The sequence below is a fragment of the Desmodus rotundus genome, chromosome 9, assembly GCF_022682495.2.
Source record: "Desmodus rotundus isolate HL8 chromosome 9, HLdesRot8A.1, whole genome shotgun sequence".
Classification (NCBI taxonomy): Eukaryota; Metazoa; Chordata; class Mammalia; order Chiroptera; family Phyllostomidae; genus Desmodus; species Desmodus rotundus.
The window spans coordinates 79,769,490-79,788,108 of record NC_071395.1 but is presented as its reverse complement, the minus strand read 5'-3'; the positions used below and the strand labels follow the sequence as shown (position 1 = coordinate 79,788,108).

The 18,619-nt window shown below is 35.2% G+C and overlaps 1 protein-coding gene across 1 annotated transcript in view; it reads left to right on the top strand.

The window, feature by feature from the left end:
- The window catches only part of NLK (nemo like kinase), a 151,436-nt gene that overhangs the window by 69,270 nt on the left and 63,547 nt on the right, over positions 1-18,619 (top strand). Inside the window, exon 2 of the mRNA XM_024565222.4 lies at positions 18,305-18,434. Coding sequence (XP_024420990.1) covers positions 18,305-18,434 — 130 coding nt within the window. The remainder of the gene's footprint in view (positions 1-18,304; positions 18,435-18,619) is intronic.

Genomic DNA, 18,619 nt, shown 5'->3' with positions numbered 1-18,619 from the left:
TACCTGGAATCAAACCGGTGACCTTTCGATTTGCGAGACAATGCCCAACCAACTGAGCCACACTGGTCAGGGCTAATGATGAATATATTTCCTGCCTGATGTTCCCTTTATTTATTTTTTAATGTATATTTTATTGATTATGCATTATAGTTTTCCCAATTTCCCCCCCCTTTATCCCTGATGTTCCCTTTATTACATTGTTCACCATAACTACTATATTCTCTAAGAGGAGTAAGTGATTTTGAGATATAGTCATGGAATAGATATATGGCTGCCCTTTCTATGCCTCTTCTCAGTTAGACCTTGGGAGTGTCTTACTTTTCTGTTTTGTTTATCTTGTGGGTTTGTGTGACCCCAAAACAAATTGCTATCTATAAACAATCATTTTTTCCTTTATCAAAGTGGGGACAGTCAGTGGAATAAGGGCTGGGTTTTAGTTATCTTTATTAATGTTCCAAGTGGTAGTTTTCAGATAGACTTTTTCGGGGTGTAAACTTGACATTTCTCTTCCTCATGACTCTGATGGTAAGTCTCATCCTTCCTGAAGTGAAATTGACAACAAGCAAAGCAAGGCTCTCAAGGAGAGACTCAGGATCCATGTGGAAATAATTTGCAGTAGGAGATAACAGTCTTGAAATCTTTTTACATGGAACCCTGTAGGTTCCGGAAAGCCTTGCTTTTTCCCTGAGATGGTATTTTGGATATAAGTAACAAAAGAAAGAAACTATTTAAGAACAAACTGAAGCTGCCCTAGTTCTAAATCTATTTTGTGGCTTTCTTATGGCCACCTTCTCTGAACTCTGACTACTAAAAACTATTGCATCATTGAATCCCGCTTTAATTCCACTTGACTTAGTAGCCTTCCATTCTTCAGGTGGTCTTTTAAAAAAAAACTTAATGTATTTTTTCCATTACCATTTATTCCCCCTATACCCTCTTCCACCTCCACTCCCACCCCCTGCAATCATGTCTGTGTCCCTGAATTCTGTCTTTTTCTTTTCCTTTTTCTTCAGTCTCTTCACCCCCTCAAACCCCACCCAGCCCCAGGACTGTCAGCCTGCTCTCTTGAGTCCTTCAGGTGGTTTTGTTAGATGTTTCCACAGAAAAATGCCAGGCAGCAGACCATTTTCCTGTATTCAGCTACGGTCTGCATGATGTCCCTAATTGCTACCTTGAATCTTCTTCTTGGTTCAAGGTTTTCTGTCTTAGCTGAAGGGAAAGGAAACAGGGACCTCCTTTCACCCAACGCTGTCTTTCAAATGTGTAACTCAGAGAAGAATTGAAAATCCTCCTACCATGTAATACACACCTGAAATTCTAGCTCTGGTGTAACAGGTGGCTTCTCTAACATGGCTAATGAGCTGTGTCTGAAGCAAATGCATCCCTCTTTACCTGAGATTTTATAGTTTTTAATTATATAATCTACATATTATATTAATCTATACATATATTTAACTGGTAATATACATTGTTGTTTTATCTGAAGATTAGTATGCTTCAGGTCTAAATCTGGGGTGGTGTTTTCATCTCCTTCCCTCCAGCTGTCTTTTCAAGTGGGAGAAAATATGTATTACTCTTCAAAGGGTTGCAGATGTCATTTGTTGGTGAAAAATGGATTTGGGAAAAAGTAAAGTCTCAGTCAACAGATACACCCCTGCCAGGTGTTTGGGGAGCCAAATCCTCCCCCTATCTCTTGTTAATTGAGCCATGAAGAAGACCTGGTGATTTACCCATAGATCTGCTAGAGAAGAAAGCCCCTATTATCTCTTACTAGCAACGTTTGAGACCACCCCCCACTTCCCCAGGTGGACCTGGGGAAGACCTTAGCTAATTATGATTACCCTGCTCATTTAGAGCCATTTTGCTCCCTGCATCAGGCTTCAGTGCCCAGAGCCAAGGCTGCATGCAGCCCTGGGATTGAACACCAACATGTGAAAAAAAAATTATTGTTTGCAATGTTTGATGTTCTGTTGTGGGTGATTTATTTCATTTTCTTTATTGTTCTACTTGCCATGATTAAAAATTAGGGGTAAAGCCCTGGCTGGTGTGGCTCAGTGGATTGAGTGCCAGCCTGCGAACCAAAGGGTCACCAGTTTGATTCTCAGTCAGAGCACCTGCCTGGGTTGGGGGCCAGGTGCCCAGTAGGTGGCGTGCAACAGGCAACCACACATTGATGTTTCTCTCGTTTTCCTTTCCTTCCCCTCTCTAAAAATAAATAAATAAAATATTTTTTTAGGAGCGGGGGTAAGTCATAATATTTGTCATTGCATTTTTCCCAAAATGAATGCTTTCTAAAACTTACCCTGTATTTAAAGTATGTGGATTGTTGTTTAAGAACCTATGTGAAATACATGGAATAATGATTTGTGTACCTTACTGTACCTATTTGATTGAAAACATATCTCAAACAAGATTGACTTCTTAAAATTTTTTAGTTTTTAGAGTATTTTTGCATATTCAGAACTTACTATCCTCAACTAAATTCTGATATATAGTGCTTTATCTATTGTATATGAACAAAATAGTGGTTTCTAATACATTGCCTTTTCAAAATGATTTCAGTTCATATATAATGAATATACATAAAGTATATATCCCAAAACTTCCTTTGTAAAATTGGGATATGTGTCATACACCATGCTTCCTATATGCCAGCAGGTGTGTTTCAGATTACGTAACAGGAAACCATGGGAAAACTGATAAATGCAAGAGCTATATACCAGAATACTCGAGTAGGAGACCATAAATAACTCATTACCAAAATTTCAATTCAAATAATCCAAACATTTATTGCTCTCAGTAGTGTAATAAAATAAATTTCTGAGAGAATGAAATATAAATAGTAAGCATATGTGCTTTATTTTAAATGCACAGATTTGAATACACACAATTCCTTAGTAAATATTTTCAGCAGACATTTTACATACATCATCCTCAGATTATGGTGCAGTAAGATATATTTGAGTAGCAAAACAACAGGTTTTCAACCAGATGAGAAAGGGAAACACATACTACAAAAAGCTATACTACTTGAAAGACATAAAAACCTCCATCAATAATTATTCAGCTTGCAAGGCTGGCAAAGTTAAACTTAAGAGTTTTGTTCAACTGTGCATGTCTATTTCAATAAGAAAAAATCTATATATCTCAAAAGGATCTAAGGACAGAGTGATAAAATAGACAAAATTAAAATGAGAACTACTAAAATGGGAATTTTAGAATAAAAATTTAGACTACTGCCCAACTAGATACTTTGAATAAATCAGTTGCAAAAGGAAACAGGAGAAAATTTGCTGGAATCACTGGTGAATATTTTTTAGTATGTAATACCTATATCATATAAATAGCTACTAAACACTTCCAGTTTATTTTGTGAGGCAGACAGATACGGTGACTGATAAGACCAGGACATGAAAATGAAAGCCAGTCTTGTTGATAAACATAGATGAAAAAAAAAACCCTAACTTAAAAATATAAATAAAGTGCATATTAAAAGATATTTAACATTTAAAAATATATTTACCATGACCAAGTGAGATTTAGTATAGAAATTCAAGATTGCTTATGTGTAATGAAAACTGTTGCCATAATCTATTCCATACTAGCAGAAATAGTAAAATTAATTAGACCCTGTTTGTTGACATAGGATATGGACTATATTCTTCTAGGCTCTGGGAAGATACAAAGATACTTAAAGTAGAGTCCTTGCTTTGAAGGATTTATATCCTGGCAAATCAAAAAAGAAAATTAGTGAAAATCATAATGTTCCCAAAATATTTTAAAATATTCTAAAAATCAACACCTATTTCTAAAACTTTGAAAAATATAAAGGAAATAGGTTTTCTCTCTATAACTAAAAGTCAACATTAACCAAAACGGAAAAGGAGAGACATCTTTCATTTCAAAAAAAAAATAAAGCAATGCTGTCTGTTATTGAATGTCAGCCAATGTATAAATGTTTTTTAAAAATGCAATGAGATAAAGGTACCATATATGCAGAAGGAAATTAAATTATCACAATGTAAATGATAGTTACATACCTAGAAAATCTAAAGAATACAACAGCATATTATTACATATAGGAAACATTCAAATTTTAAATTAAAAGTAAAGTGCATCCCTGGCTGGTATAGCTCAGTGCATTGAGGGTGGGCCTGCAAACCAAAGGGTCACTGGTTTGATTCCCAGTCAAGGTACATGCCTGGGTTGTGGGCCAGGTCCTCAGTAGGGGGCACACAAGAGACAAGCACCCATTGATGTTTCTCTCCCTCTTTCTCCTTCCCTTCGCTCTAAAAAATAATTATGTTTTTTAAAAAGTATAGTGTAGACAGGATCCAGCTTATGATGGTTCAGCTTAACAATTTATCAACTTTACAGTGGTGCAAAAGCAATGTGCATTCAGCAACAACCAAACTTCAAAGTTTGAATTTTGATCTTTTCCATGATGCTGGTTAAAGACAACAAGCCACAGTTCCCAGTCAAGCATGAGATTACAGGGGTAAACAACCGATACTCTACAGTGTTAATCAGGACATAACCCCACCGTAAATTGTGGAGCATCTGTATATTACTGTATTTTAACAATAGATTATATAAGAATAAATATATACTTACAGTGATACACATTAAATACTTTAGCTTAATGTTTGTATATGTGAACAATAAAAGTTTAATGGCAAGCATAAAAGAAGTTTGAATAAATGGGGTATTGTACTCTAGCTAATGGGAAGGCCAAATGTATTAAAGCCCTGTGTTTACTGTATTAGTATATTTAATATTTAATCAAGTAAGGTACAATCATATCTTAAAGGCTTGACAGTAGCAACGTCAGCATCACTTGGGAGCTTGTATAAATGCAGAATCTCAATTCTCCACCCCAGATATAATGAATCAATCTACATTTTAAGATTTTAAGAATTCTGGGAGATCCTTATGTACATTAAAGTGCCAAAGGCACTGTGTTTAAAGAGATAGTTCTTGAACTGGTTAAAATCAGAGTCATCAACTTGTAAAAACAAATTCATTTAGGTCCTGCTACCAGCTTAATGAAATAGAATTGTTTTGGTTTTTGTGTTTCTTTCTCTAAAGCCCACCAGTTGATTCTGATATGTAAATTTGATTGTAGCTGCTTTAAAGAATTTGGCAAAATGGCAATAAAGTATATATGAAAAAGTTGTAAGACATATTAGGTGGTAATTATCAAATAGTATCAGTTAAAAAATCAGTATAGAACAAAGTAGCAGTTCCAAAAATTGATTCATGGTTTGTGCTGTTATAAATGACTATATCATTGAATACATTTTAGGAATTTCTACATAAATAAGAGTTAAACAAACACTGATAATAAAAATATTTTTTAAATGACAAATTTTCTGTATTTCTTTGAATAAGTGATTAATACATGATCTAGTTGGATAAATGAAAAAACTATATAGATACCAAGGGGGAAAACTATACAGCATAAAATCAGAATAAGGGGCTGATAAGTACCTCCAATAATATGTAATAGACATGGCTAGAGCAAGACATCTTTGCCTTGTTCCTGATCTTAGGGGGAAGGATTTCATCTTTCATTGTGAAGTGTTAGCTCTGTGGGTTTTTTTATAGATGCTCTTTATCAGGTTGAAGAAGTTTCTCTTTCTAGTTTAAAAAAAAAAATTTAAATCATGAATGGGGGTTGGATTTTTTTGTTATTGGATTTGATTTGTTACTCATTTGTTACAATGTTTTTTCAGCTGTAGTTTCATCTCTTGTGATGTCATTGTCTGACTTTGGCCTTATAAAATGAGTTGGGAAATGTTTTTTTCTCAGTTCCTGGAAGAATTTGTGAAGGATTGGTACTTTTCTTCTTTAAACATTTGATATAATTCACTAGCAATGTCATCTAAATCTGGGCTGTTCATTGAAGGAATATCTTGTATTATTGTTTCAATTTCTTGTTTTAGGTTTGTTTACTCAAGCTTTTCTGCTGCTGCTTAGGTTATTTTGTAACAGTGGGGAATTGAAACACACCCCACCATTCTTTTGACATTGTTTTTGTAAATGCTGACTCTGACTAATATGTAGCTTGTAGATAAGCAGCATGACTTATAAGAAGCATAGGAACTAACTTCAAAAGATACAGACTCCAACCTTCAGTCATCCCAGCTCTAGGAGATTCGCTGCCTTTCAACTGTCAAACCAGGATGGTGCCCATCAGACCATCACTTGACCAGTTTCACGATCCTTATCAGAATGGACTGTGCTGGTCTGTACATAGAGAACTCTTCAATCATCTCCCCTTGGTATCTTTGTTCTGCTTTCCCTCTCCCTCCTTATATAAACCTCTGACTTCACTGAGATATTAAGATGGGCTTTGAGACAAGAGTCCCCAGTCTTCTCAAACAGCTTCCCTGCTCACCAGCACCTGTTTCACAAGTTTGGCTGTTGCCAAGGCAAGCAGCCAGACCTGCATTCGGTTGCACCATTAGATGTATGTTGTTACCTTCAGTGTTATTGCATAGTCTCTGAGGAACTGTTCATTTTCCTTCCTACTTTTTTCTCTCTGTTCTATAGATTATATAATTTCTAGTTCGCTGATTCTTCTATATTTCAAATCTGCTATTGGGCCAATCTAGTGAATTTTTTATTTATAATGTGTTTTTCAACTCTAGAATTTTTTTTTTTGTATATTGGTGTTTTGAGATTCCCATTTGTTGAGTCATTGTTATTATATATTTTTTTAATTTTTTAAACACGACTTTCTTGAATTCTTGACCATGTTTATAGTAGCTGCTTTTGAACACAACATCTGGGCCCACTCAAAGAGTTTCTGTTGACTACTTTTCCCCCTCCCTGAGAATGGGTCACATTTTCCTCCTTCTTTACATATCATGTAATTTTTTGTTAAAAACTGAATATATTTGGCAATATGTTGCAATTTTCAACTGGTGTGCCATAAGAATTTTTAAAACATGGAATACCTAACTATTTAGTTGGGGGCTATGATATCTTTTCCCTTAGAATCTCAGATAAAAATATGGCAATAGCCAATATAATAATAGCCATCCAGTGTGAATGAGTAAAAACAAAGTCCATATTTTGCCATGTATAATGTACACTTTTTTTGCCCAGATTTTTGAGGGAAAAATAAGGGTGCGCATTATGCATGGACATAGTGAGTACATGCCTGGGGGTATGGTAATCCCATGTATAATTCTCATAAAACGTAGGTGTGCATTATACATGGGTGCACATCGTGCACTGCAAAATACAGTATGCCTATTTTTTGGTCAGATAAGCAAAAAATACACATTTTTTGGTGTGTTTCAGAATTTTAGTAATTAGTTTATGTCTGTCATGAGATGATGAAAAGGGTTGAAAATCGCTGGCATGTTATAACAGTTTTGGATGTGACTCCTCCCTAGCCCCTCTCCCACCCCGAAGGCTGTCATTATTGCTATTATGGTATATGTTTGCTTATATGTTTAATTAACTTGATGTGCAGAATCTTTCTTCCCTGTGAGCTGCAGCCACTCAAGTCTCTGCTCAGTTGTTTTGTTTTTAATTGTTGTTTTAAATTTTGAGCCTTACCTCCTTAAAGTCCTCCTTGTGTCTGCCTAGCTTAGTGATCAGCAGTGATTTGTTAGAGGTCATACTCAACCAAATACCTTGAGCCACTAAGGCTTCCATCTGTCCTTTGCTGATTCACCTGTAAGTGTGTTAGGGAGCCCACCTAGTTTTCAAGTATGCCCCAGCTTTTATTTTCTGCTGAACCTCGCAGTTCTTTTTTTCACATGTGGGAAGCCATGGTATGTGGAGAGCTTAGAACCTCTTCTGTCAGCTCTCAGTATGTACCCAGCCTCCAGTTAGCTAGCGATGTGTGTAGTTGACCTATCCCCCTCCGTGGCTCTCATTTCCAGAATCTCTCTGTTAAATATCTTTTTTTATTAAATCATTTTTTATTGTTATTCTATTACAATTGTCCCAGTTTTTCCCCCTTTGCCCTCCTCCACCCATCTCACCCCACCTACCTCCTTCCACTCCCATAGTCAACTCCCATACTGTTGTCATGCATAGACCCATGTCTATGGGTCATTCATACGTGTTCTTTGTCTAGTCCCTTCCCCTTCTTTCCAGCATTATTCTCCTTGATTTCTGTTAGGCTCTCCCTCTTCCCAACTAGAACAGCAGCCTCAGGCTAGCAGAACTATAGGCTTTCTTTGTTCTTTTCCAGTCGAGTTTAATACTTTTACTCTCAATGCCACTGGGTATGTAGTTTTTGCCCTTCACTTCAAATCACACCAGCAGCCTTTGACAATGAAGCTCCTGGTTTTCATGACCAGCCCTATCCAGGTACAACTACTGCATGGATTGTGCTTGGGTGGGGGCATAGGAGGTAGGTAAGAAGCAGCCACAAGCAATATGCACCTGACTCCCACTGTTCTTACCCAGAGTTCCACGATTTTTCTTAAATAAATACTTTTCAATTTGTCATTTGATTTTGGTTGTTTTCTGAAGTCCTGAAATGGTTATTTTCGACAGTTTTGTCCGATTTTATAGTTGTTTTAGGGGGGAGAAGTTTTGCTGAACTCTTCAGTTTGCCGCAGCTGGAAGTCCTGCCTCCTGTTTGTACTTGCAGTATTTTTGGTTTTGGTTATTTTTAAAAGGCTAACTAATTAAAAACCTGAAGCACATTTATATATTGTAGCTGCTTCAGCATTTTGCTTTACAATGAAAGAAGCTAGGAGATTGTGATTAGATTAGGAGTGGGACTGTAATTCTGCTGACATCACTTTCCTGTGGGATGCTTCTTAATGACTTATTCTTGTGTAATGATGAAGAAAACATTTATTTTTTTAAGCAAGCAAATTCCTCTGGAATTCTACCAAAACAAAAACACGATGTATACTCCTCTTTACAGAATGAACCAGTGGCACAAGGAAAGATATGGCAAAATCCATTGGGCTGGAATAGATGTATATGTCTTTATGAAAAAAATAGAATCTCCCTCTTTAAAAATTAATAATTATATAGATTGTAATCTAAAATGCTTGTTTATACTCAAATTTAATTGGGAATTTTGTCTTTACCTTTTTAGTTATATAATAACACATGCAGAAATGTACACAAAATAAAATATATAGCCAGTGATTTATCACAAAGTACATACTGCTGTAGCCACTATCCATTAGAGAAACAGGACATCACCAGCACCCAGAAGTTCCCTCTGCTCCCCCTCACTGTTACCTCACCCCCAAACAAGATAACCACTATCTTAACATTTATGGTAACTACTTCCTTTCTTCATAGTTTCTATCTCCAAAGTATGCATCCCTAAACATTAGAATTTAACTTTTCTTGTATTTTTAATATTACAGAAATGAAATATTACAGTATCTATTCATTTGTGACTGGTTTCTTATGTTCAAAATTATATTTATGAGCTCCAGTCAGTGTGGCTCAGTTGGTTGGGCTTTATCCAGCAAACTGAAAGGTCTCCAGTTCGATTCTGGTCAGGGCACGTGTGCCTGGGTTGCAGGTTCGGTCCCTAATCGGGACTTATATAGAAGGCAACTGATCCATGTTTCTCTCTTGCATTGATGTTTCTCTCCCTCTCCTTCTCCCTCCCTTCGCCTTTCTCTTAAAAAAATAGAAAATAAAATAATATATTTATGAGATTCTTCTATGTTATTTCATGTAGCAATAGTTCATTTTAATTGTTATAAAGTATTCTGTTTACAGTTTATCCACCCTACTGTTTATGGATATTTGGTTTTTTCTGGTTTTAAGGGTATTACAAATATTGCTACCATGAACACTGCTATTTGTGTTGTAGTGTATAGATGTGCACATTTGTGTTTGTGTGTATAAACACACACAAATTGCTAGGTTACAGTGTATACATTCTTTAGTATATAAAGCCAACCTGTTTTCCAAAGTAATTGTAGCAATTTACATTCCTGCTAGCAGTCTATAAGAATTTCCTTTGCATTACATCTTCACAAAACATTTGGTATGGTCAGACTTAAATATTAGCCATTCTGGTGGTTATATAATATGTTCTTATTGTGGTTTTAACTTTATTTCCCAAATGACTAATGAGGTTAAGATCCTTTTTATATGTTTGTTGGCCATTTGTATTATCCCTTTTTGTAAAATGCCTATTCAAGCCCTTTTTAAAAATTGATTTATAGGAGTTCTGTATGTATTTGGATAAAAGCCCTTTGTTCCTTATGTGTGTTCCAAACCTTTTCTCCCATGTGACTTACATTTTTACTCTTAACAATGTATAGATAAAAAATTTTCTGATTTTAAAGTAGTCAAATATATCAGTTTTTTTTATCGTGGTGTTTCTTGTGTCCATTTAAGAAATCTTTCCCTGGCCCTGTATCATAAAATTATTCTCCTATATGTTATCTTCTAACAGCTATATGATTTTGATTTTCACGTTTATAGCTATAATCCACCTGGATTTATTTTGTGTGTGGAGTGAAGTAAGGGTGAAGGTTCAATCTGCTTTTTCATACGGCTGTCCAGTTATTCAGTACCATACATTGAAAAGAATGTTGTATTTGTCAGAGTCCAATCAGAAAAGAAATTATAGCAGAGTTTAATATGGGGGATAATCGTTAATTAGTTGTAAAGTTGTTTGCAAGTAAAATTGTAGGTGTCTGAAAAGACAAGACAAGAACAATAGGTATCATGGAAGTAGCAGGTAACACCTCTGCAGCTGGAGGAATAAAGGGAAGAGGCTGGAATTTTTAAGACAGGATCCCCATGCAGCAGAAATTCAGACACCTAAGGAAAGGATCCTAGTCCTGATATCTGGGGTGGAAGATGCAGTGAGGCTGGTTCTGCAAGTGCTAGGAAAACTGTAACTGGGTTCCCCTGTTGTCACAGGAAGGCACTGCCATTGCTGGGAATGAAGAAGTGTTGGGAGGGTGCCACAAGAACAAGAGACGGCAGGAAGCCTGTGGGCAGGTGCAAATCCCTTTTTCCTCCTAAACCTTGCAGTCACCCCCAAAGCCCCCTATTGGCAAAGCCTAAAATGGAGCTAGTTGGCAAAACCAAACTGGTTTTCAGGGTGTTAGCCCCAGTATTTTAGAGCATTGTTTAGACAGATGGGTTTGCAGCTAAGAAACAACAGTTTAAGGCACAGCATTTCCTGACTGCAGAGACACCTGTATGATAAGCCAAGTGCCTGTCTAGGTGAGAATCTGTTTCTGGGATTTATTTCTCTCTCATTGGTCTGTTGCACCTAAATTACAGTCTAAATTAGTAAGTAGCTTTATAATAAATTTTTATATCTGGTTGAGTTTTTCCCACCTTATTTTTTTTTCAAGAGTATCTTCACTGTCCTTGGCATATTTGCATTTCTATAAAAAAACTTTCAAACTAATCTGCATAATTTCATAAAAAGAAGCCTGTTGGAGTTTTGATTAGAATTTTGTTAAATCTATAAATTAGCTTGGGGATAATTGAAATTTTTACAATACTGAGTTTTCTAATCCATGAATATAGCATGTCTCTGCATTTATTTGTTTTTAATTTCTCTCAGTATCTTTTTAGTCCTTTTGTACAGAATTCTTGCATAGTTTTTGTTAGCTTTAATCTCAGATATTAGATATTATTGACATTATTATAAATAGTATTTTTTTGTATTTTTAAATTTTTTATTTCAATTTTATTTTGAAAAATTTCAAACCTGCATTTTTACTTTTGAATAGTCAGATTCCATTCTACCCACGAGCCAGATTCAATAATTATCAAAATTTGCTTTATTTGTTTCAGTAATAATTATTAAAGAATTTTTAAACAAATATTAGATCTTTTCATTTCACCTATATAAGTATACTTCTCTAGAAAATAAGGACATTTTATTTATAACCATAATTCCAAGTCATACTTAAATTTCACCTTTTTATTTCAAAAATGACTTTTTATTGGTATTTCGGTTGGTATGTTCAGACAGTTTGCTTTTAACAACATATTGAGACTTACATTTTATGTTAAGTAATTTAATAATTTCATCATATCTTCTGAGCATTCAAGTTATAATAATAGTACTTCCTCAGTAAATATTTATTTCCTAGATATTTTAATAAATATTAGCTTAGCCAACTAAGATACTAAATGGTAAAACATTTTTTATGGCAATTAAAAATAGTTTTTTCTGATGATGTGAACCTCCCATTTCTAAATACATTACAGTTTTTGATATTGTCAAAGCCATATTGTTGAAAACCTACCATGTGAATAAAACTGTTCTTTCCTGCCCTGGCTGGTGTGGCTCAGTGCCAGCCTGCGAACCAAAGGGTCGCCAGTTTGATTCCTAATCAGGGCACATGCCTGGGTTGCAGGCCAGGTCCCCAGTGGAGGGGAGGGACACTCAAGAGCTAACCACACATTGATGTTTCTTTCCTTCTCTTTCTTCCTCCCTTCCCCTCTCTAAAAATAAATAAATAAAATCTTAAAAAAAAAAACAAAAACAACTTTCCTCTCCTTTGTTGTCTTTGGTCAACAAAAATTGCCATTCTTTAATTTTTAAAAAATATTTATGTTCCTCAGTGTTCCTCTTACAGAACACATCTATCAGGAAATTATCAATAGGATTAAAAGCAAGCGCATTTTTGTGTGACATTGTTTTTAGTTTTGGTTACCTTTGTAACCTCTTTTTGCCAAAAGTTTTAATATGTGAGGAGAAGAAGTTGTGAGTTATTTTCCTTTGGGTCTTTTTAAAGAAACCTTTCCCTAATTGCAGCTGGTTTTCCTACCCATACAACATTCATCGGTCTGGTTCTAGGAGAGGGCTGTAACTAGTGGGCGGGGAAAACTTCTAGACTTGGCAGAGTAGGCTGTGAAAATCCCTGTGGAAAAGGCAGTATTTACTTCCCTGGAGGCAGATCAGACTCCTCACAGAGGTACTTGCCAGTGACAGAGGAGGAAGAGTCTATCTTCCCGTTGTCTTCACCAAGGATGGAACTAGTTAATTTGTGGTCTAAAGAACAGTAAATATTCCCTAGACAATAGTAATTAGCATAAAATGAGTTTTGCCTATATTTTAAATTAACCAATGATTATTAGTAGGGAATTGAGGAAGTCTTAAAAGTTAGATCTTATTCGCTAGTAGTAAGTATTTGAAAATAAGTATGACAGAAATACTGAATGTCTTGCTTGTTCCTTATTCCTCCTCGTCAGCGTCTGCGTCTCACTAGAGATCATGATGGCCCGGTACTGTCTCACCTGCTGGGATCATTGCTATTTCTACTTATTTAAAATGAACACTAGAGTTGGAGAATGTTTAAGTTCATATTTAACTATTTCGGTTAAATGTAGATGTTTTGCTTCTTACCAGTAGTGGCAGGATATGAGAAAAAGAATGAACTATTTCACTGCTTTGGTTTAGCCATTGTATAAAGGCCTTTTTTTCCTTGTAATTTCAGATAAACAAATTTAGGGATAATTTTTAGTATACTTTTGAAAAGGAAAAGACTCTCTTATATGTAGAGCTAATTCAGCAAATACCAAATTTGGATAAACATTTTTAAAAAATCAGAAAACCCCAACTGATGGAACAAATTAAGTAATGAAAGATGAGAATTTTTGAAGTGTTTTGGGTGTAGACAGAGCCACCTAGAAGATTAGTTCTACATAGGATGCTGCTCTGTAAATTATGTCAAAGTATAAACATACTATAGGCCGTTAAAATTCGGGTTAGAAAGACCAAAGACATAAAAATAAATTCCTTATTCCCTATCCTATGGTATCCTTGAACATAGAACAAGGTCTAAGTTACAAATAAGATACCTTTTTTTAGACTTTGTTGTCAGAAACTTTGCCTCATAATTTGCTATTGTTTACTCAAGCAGACTTAATCTAAATACAAGTAAAAATGGCTTTTAAGGAAATGAATTTCAAAATGAATATGAAAGCAGTAATCTAAATATTTAGAAATCTAGTTAGGAGTTCTATTATTGAGATGTGTACTGTATTGGTACAGTTGACATAGTAATTGTATGTATAGCAAAAAATAAAAGGATTACTGATTACAAGTTTATGTGAATAGAATTAGAAGAACCTGATTTCTTAATCCAACTTGAGGCATTCTCATTATAAGTTAGTTATTTGCTTTGAATAGTTAAAAACCTTATTTGAAGCATGAACTTTAAAACTGCTAAAACATGTGCAGAAAAGATTAATACATAAAATGAGTGAGGAGCATATAATTTCTTGGAGATTCTTGCTGGCTAAGTTATACTAATTTAAAGATGTGTAACATTCTAGTGCAGCGATTTTCATCTCATAGCACACATAAACTAATAACTAAAATTCAGAGGCACGCCAAAAAATATTTTTTTGTCGATCTGACAAAAATATTGGTATAATTTTGATTCCTTCGCACCACATGGCTATTGCTGTGTTGGCTGTTGTCATTTTTTTATTTGACAATCTAAGAGAAAAAAGGTCATTGTCCTTGATTAAAGAGGCAGGTATTGCATGTTTTAAACTTTTTTGCAGTGCACCAGTTGGAAATCGCTGTTCTAGTGCCTGGGAAAGTATCCCCATAGTAAGTTTCACTCTTGTTTCATTCCAATCCTTCTGCTTTTCAGTAATGTAAACAGATTTGTGGCAATGGTCACAGATTCCTGAGATTAAGAAAACTACAACAAAATGACCACCTCAGATCTAAAAAACTTCCTGGTTTTGGTATTGTACTCTTTTGACTGACTCTGTATCTCTCTGAAGAATGGCTTGTGGGTTCTTCTAGCTGTTTAAAAAATAGTTGAACCTCGGGAAAAAAAAGTTGAACTTGTATTCTAAGTACAGGAGTTTGATGCACTCTGAGCAGATGTAAGAAAAGACTTTTTCACAACCCTTAAACTTTATTTTTAATAAGCATATACAGAATCGAACATTAATTTAAAATTAGAAAGTAAATATTTTTAATATAACTTGAATGCTTATGAAGGTAATCAGATGAAATGACAGATGCACTGTTTTATTTAAGGCGTCCAGTATTTAGTAGAGAAAGTAAGTGACCAGTAAGTGAATGGTAGTTGGAAGGATGGCTCCTTTTTTTCTGAAATGAAGAAAGTTGCCCATAATGTGCCTTATCTCTGGAACTGGAGCTTTATTAACAAGCGCAGTTGGAATGACCAGGGTATTGCAGCAGCAGAGAAGCTAAGCACAGCGAGCCTTTCAGTAACAAAGAAAATAAAAGAATTCCTGTGTAACAGGCTTCCACACTTACCTGATGTGGTACTATTTGTGCTGAACTAAAGCATCTGTTACCTCAGGTTAAGAGAGAACAAACTCAATATGGCGTGAAATTACTGCACAGCCATTCACATTCATTAGAGTTATATTGTTACCAGGCACAGGCATGACCGAATTTTGCATGAGTAATAAAGGCAAATGCTGCTTTGTGAATTTTACCTTAAAACAACAAGGCGCAGTACTGACCTTGAGAGAACATGAGAGAGCAGTTTTCCGATAAGATAGGGTCAAGACCAGTAAAAAGTCGGAAGTTGGGAAGAAGTATTGCTGTATGAGGCTTTTGGAGAGGGCACTGGGTTAAATCAACTTACTCTTTTGTTTTATTGTTTTAAAGATTTTGTTTATTTTTAGAGAGAGGGGAAGGGACAGAGAAAGATGGGGAGAGAAGCATCAATATGTGGTTGCCTCTTGCATGCCCCCTACTGGGGACCTGGCCTGCAACCTGGGCCTGTGCCCTGACTGGGACTCAACCAGCGACCTTTTGTTTCACAGGCCAGGCAACTTACTCATTTCTAAGTTGCCCAGCCAGGGTAACTTACTCATTTTTAAAAACTATATTGTGCTGGTATTAAAATTATTAAAATACCATTTGGCAGTCATTACAATAATAATTGATTCAGGCAAAAAACATCAGTGGATGCCAAAGATAATAGGTCAAAGTTTGATGAGGAAAAGAATATTTACACAGTTACAAAGGGAAAAAATAGTAGCTTTGCTGTGGAGAAACCTTACAGGCACTTCATCCAAGTGACCAAAGTTATCACCAGTACTGTGGAAAATTGACATCCTATGTCTCCTAGTGTGATGCACTACAGGACACCACTTCTGTGTTATTCCTGTTAAAAATGCATGACCTGAATTTAATCATGAGAAAACACCAGACAAACCCAGATTAAAGAACTCTACAAAATAACTAGCCCATACTTTTCAAAAATGGCAATGTCATGAAAGACAAAGAAATGCTAATTTTCCTAGATTAAAGAAGGTTCGAGATACTGACAAATAAATGCAATGTGTGATCCCATATTTTCCTTCCTTGCTATTTCATTAACATTTTTCTTTTCTAGTTTCTAGCTACAGAAGTGGTGTATTTAAACAGAGAAAAATATTTTTAGTATTCTGAATTAAATATTATAGTTTCCTTCTTATTTGTTCTAGGTTATAGGATTTTAAGCAGTGTTGTGGATTTGGGGTTTTTTTTTAAGCAACTGTCAAGAATGTTAGGTTTTTTAAGCCTAGCTGAATTACATTTCAAGCTATTGGAGAGTTAAAAATCATAATACTTCACTGTTTTACCAAATTTTCAATCAATGGAAGAAAGAGGAGTCTTCATGCTATTTAAAAATACTAGAATGCACCATTTAAGAGTTTCGTAAGCACTTAAGGAAGTAGTGATCACTAAGATGAACTGTTAAAGAAGTCATGGTATTCATAAAGTTTGGTATGGTTTTTAGATAAGTAGGTAATAGGAATGCTTTATGTTCAGGAAAGCAACTTGATAAATGTGTGATTTCCTTGTGTACAGCTAGAGAAATAAATGGATTGACTGTGATTAATTAATTAATTTAATTTAATAACCATACCCAAGATTAATGATTGGATACCAGTCTCATGGTTTCTTTTTTTTTCTTTTAAGATTTTATTCGTTTACCTTTAGAGAGAGGGGAAAGGAAGGAGAAAGAGAGGAAGAGAAACATCAATATGTGATTGCCTCTTGCACGCCTCCCACTAAGGGCCTGGTCCACAACCCAGGCATGTGCCCTGACTGGGAATGGAACCAGCGACCCTTTGGTTCCCAGGCCAGTGCTCAGTCCATTGAGCCACACCAGCCAGGGTGCCAGTCTCATGGTTTCTAATGCTGTATCTATTGCAGAGATCTATTCTCAGTTCTGTTTTAAACTTTAATTAATAGCTTGGGTAAAGGCATTGTTGACATAGAGGTGATATTTTTAAATGACACAAATCTGAGCGAGATAGCTTCAAAGCATTAGATGACTGAAACAGGAACCAAAAGATAATGGTAGCTGGGAATGATAAGCAAGAATCTAGCAAAATAAATTAGATAGGAATAAATTATACAAGGACAACCATTCATAGATGATGGGTGGAAGGGAAAGAAACCTTTTATGTTAATTTATGGAAAATCAATTTGCCAAATGGCCAATTGGCCATATTTAGTAAATTTTATTGATTTTTAAAAACTATCTGATTTAAATATGTATCAATTAGGTCCAATCAGAAAAATGGAAACCTTTTGTATTTCAAACATAAGGAAATACAGGGAACTGGTTGTACAGGTGTCCAAAAGCTACAGGGGAAAGAAGGGGGACACTGAGCTATTAAAGAGAGAGTAATTACAGGAGGCAGCTATTACATCAGAAACAAAAGGAAAGAGGTTATCATAACCTAGAAACTACAGCCATAAGCTGGCATTTAGGAGGGGACACTGTTCAACGACTCGTGGTACCGCAATCGTTATTACTAAAAGCTGTTCATTTATATTTTCTTACCCAAAAATTTAAATCATGTTCTCTACGTTGACCTAAATGTGATAGCATCTGAATGAAAATCTCTTCCATCTTGAATTTGGTTCTGCAAATAAAGCATATAAAACTGATTTGACCTGAATCACGTTAATGCTCTCTACTTTTTTCCTCCTATCTTTAAAATAAAATGGCAAAGTAAAAAAATAAAATAAATAAAATAAAATAAAATAAAATAAAATGGCTTTACCACTAATAGTGCTACCACTCCAGGTGTATTGCTAAGTAACCTCTCAGAAAGAGCAGCTGTTTATAGAAATGTGGACAGAGATTAAAAATTTTTTAAAAGCATGGCAGATGATTTGTGTCGGCTAAACATTCCCTTTGATTATAGATGTGTACTTTTTTAAATCTTCTTTCTCACTGACATCTTAAGCATTATTAAGTTGGTTTAATATTAAGTTTTTAGGATAAAGATATTTGTCATGCTCTGAAACATTTAAAGAACAAAGTTTGGAATTGATTTCTCTTTTTTTCCTCTCCCCCAATTATTGCTTCTTTAGGTCAGTAACAGATCCAAGAGATGGAAAAAGAGTAGCACTCAAAAAGATGCCCAACGTCTTCCAGAATCTGGTCTCTTGCAAAAGGGTCTTCCGGGAATTGAAGATGTTGTGTTTTTTTAAACATGATAATGTAAGTGAAATTGGTGTTTGGGATAAACTATTTCCTAGCATGATTAATTGTATTAGTAAAGAGCAAAACAGTTTAAAAAGAAACAATCAAGTTATTGAATGGGTTTGGAAACCTGCAACAAATTAACAATGAGCAAGTTTAAGTGGATTCTAAGATTTATTGACAGATAAGTAATAATTGACATA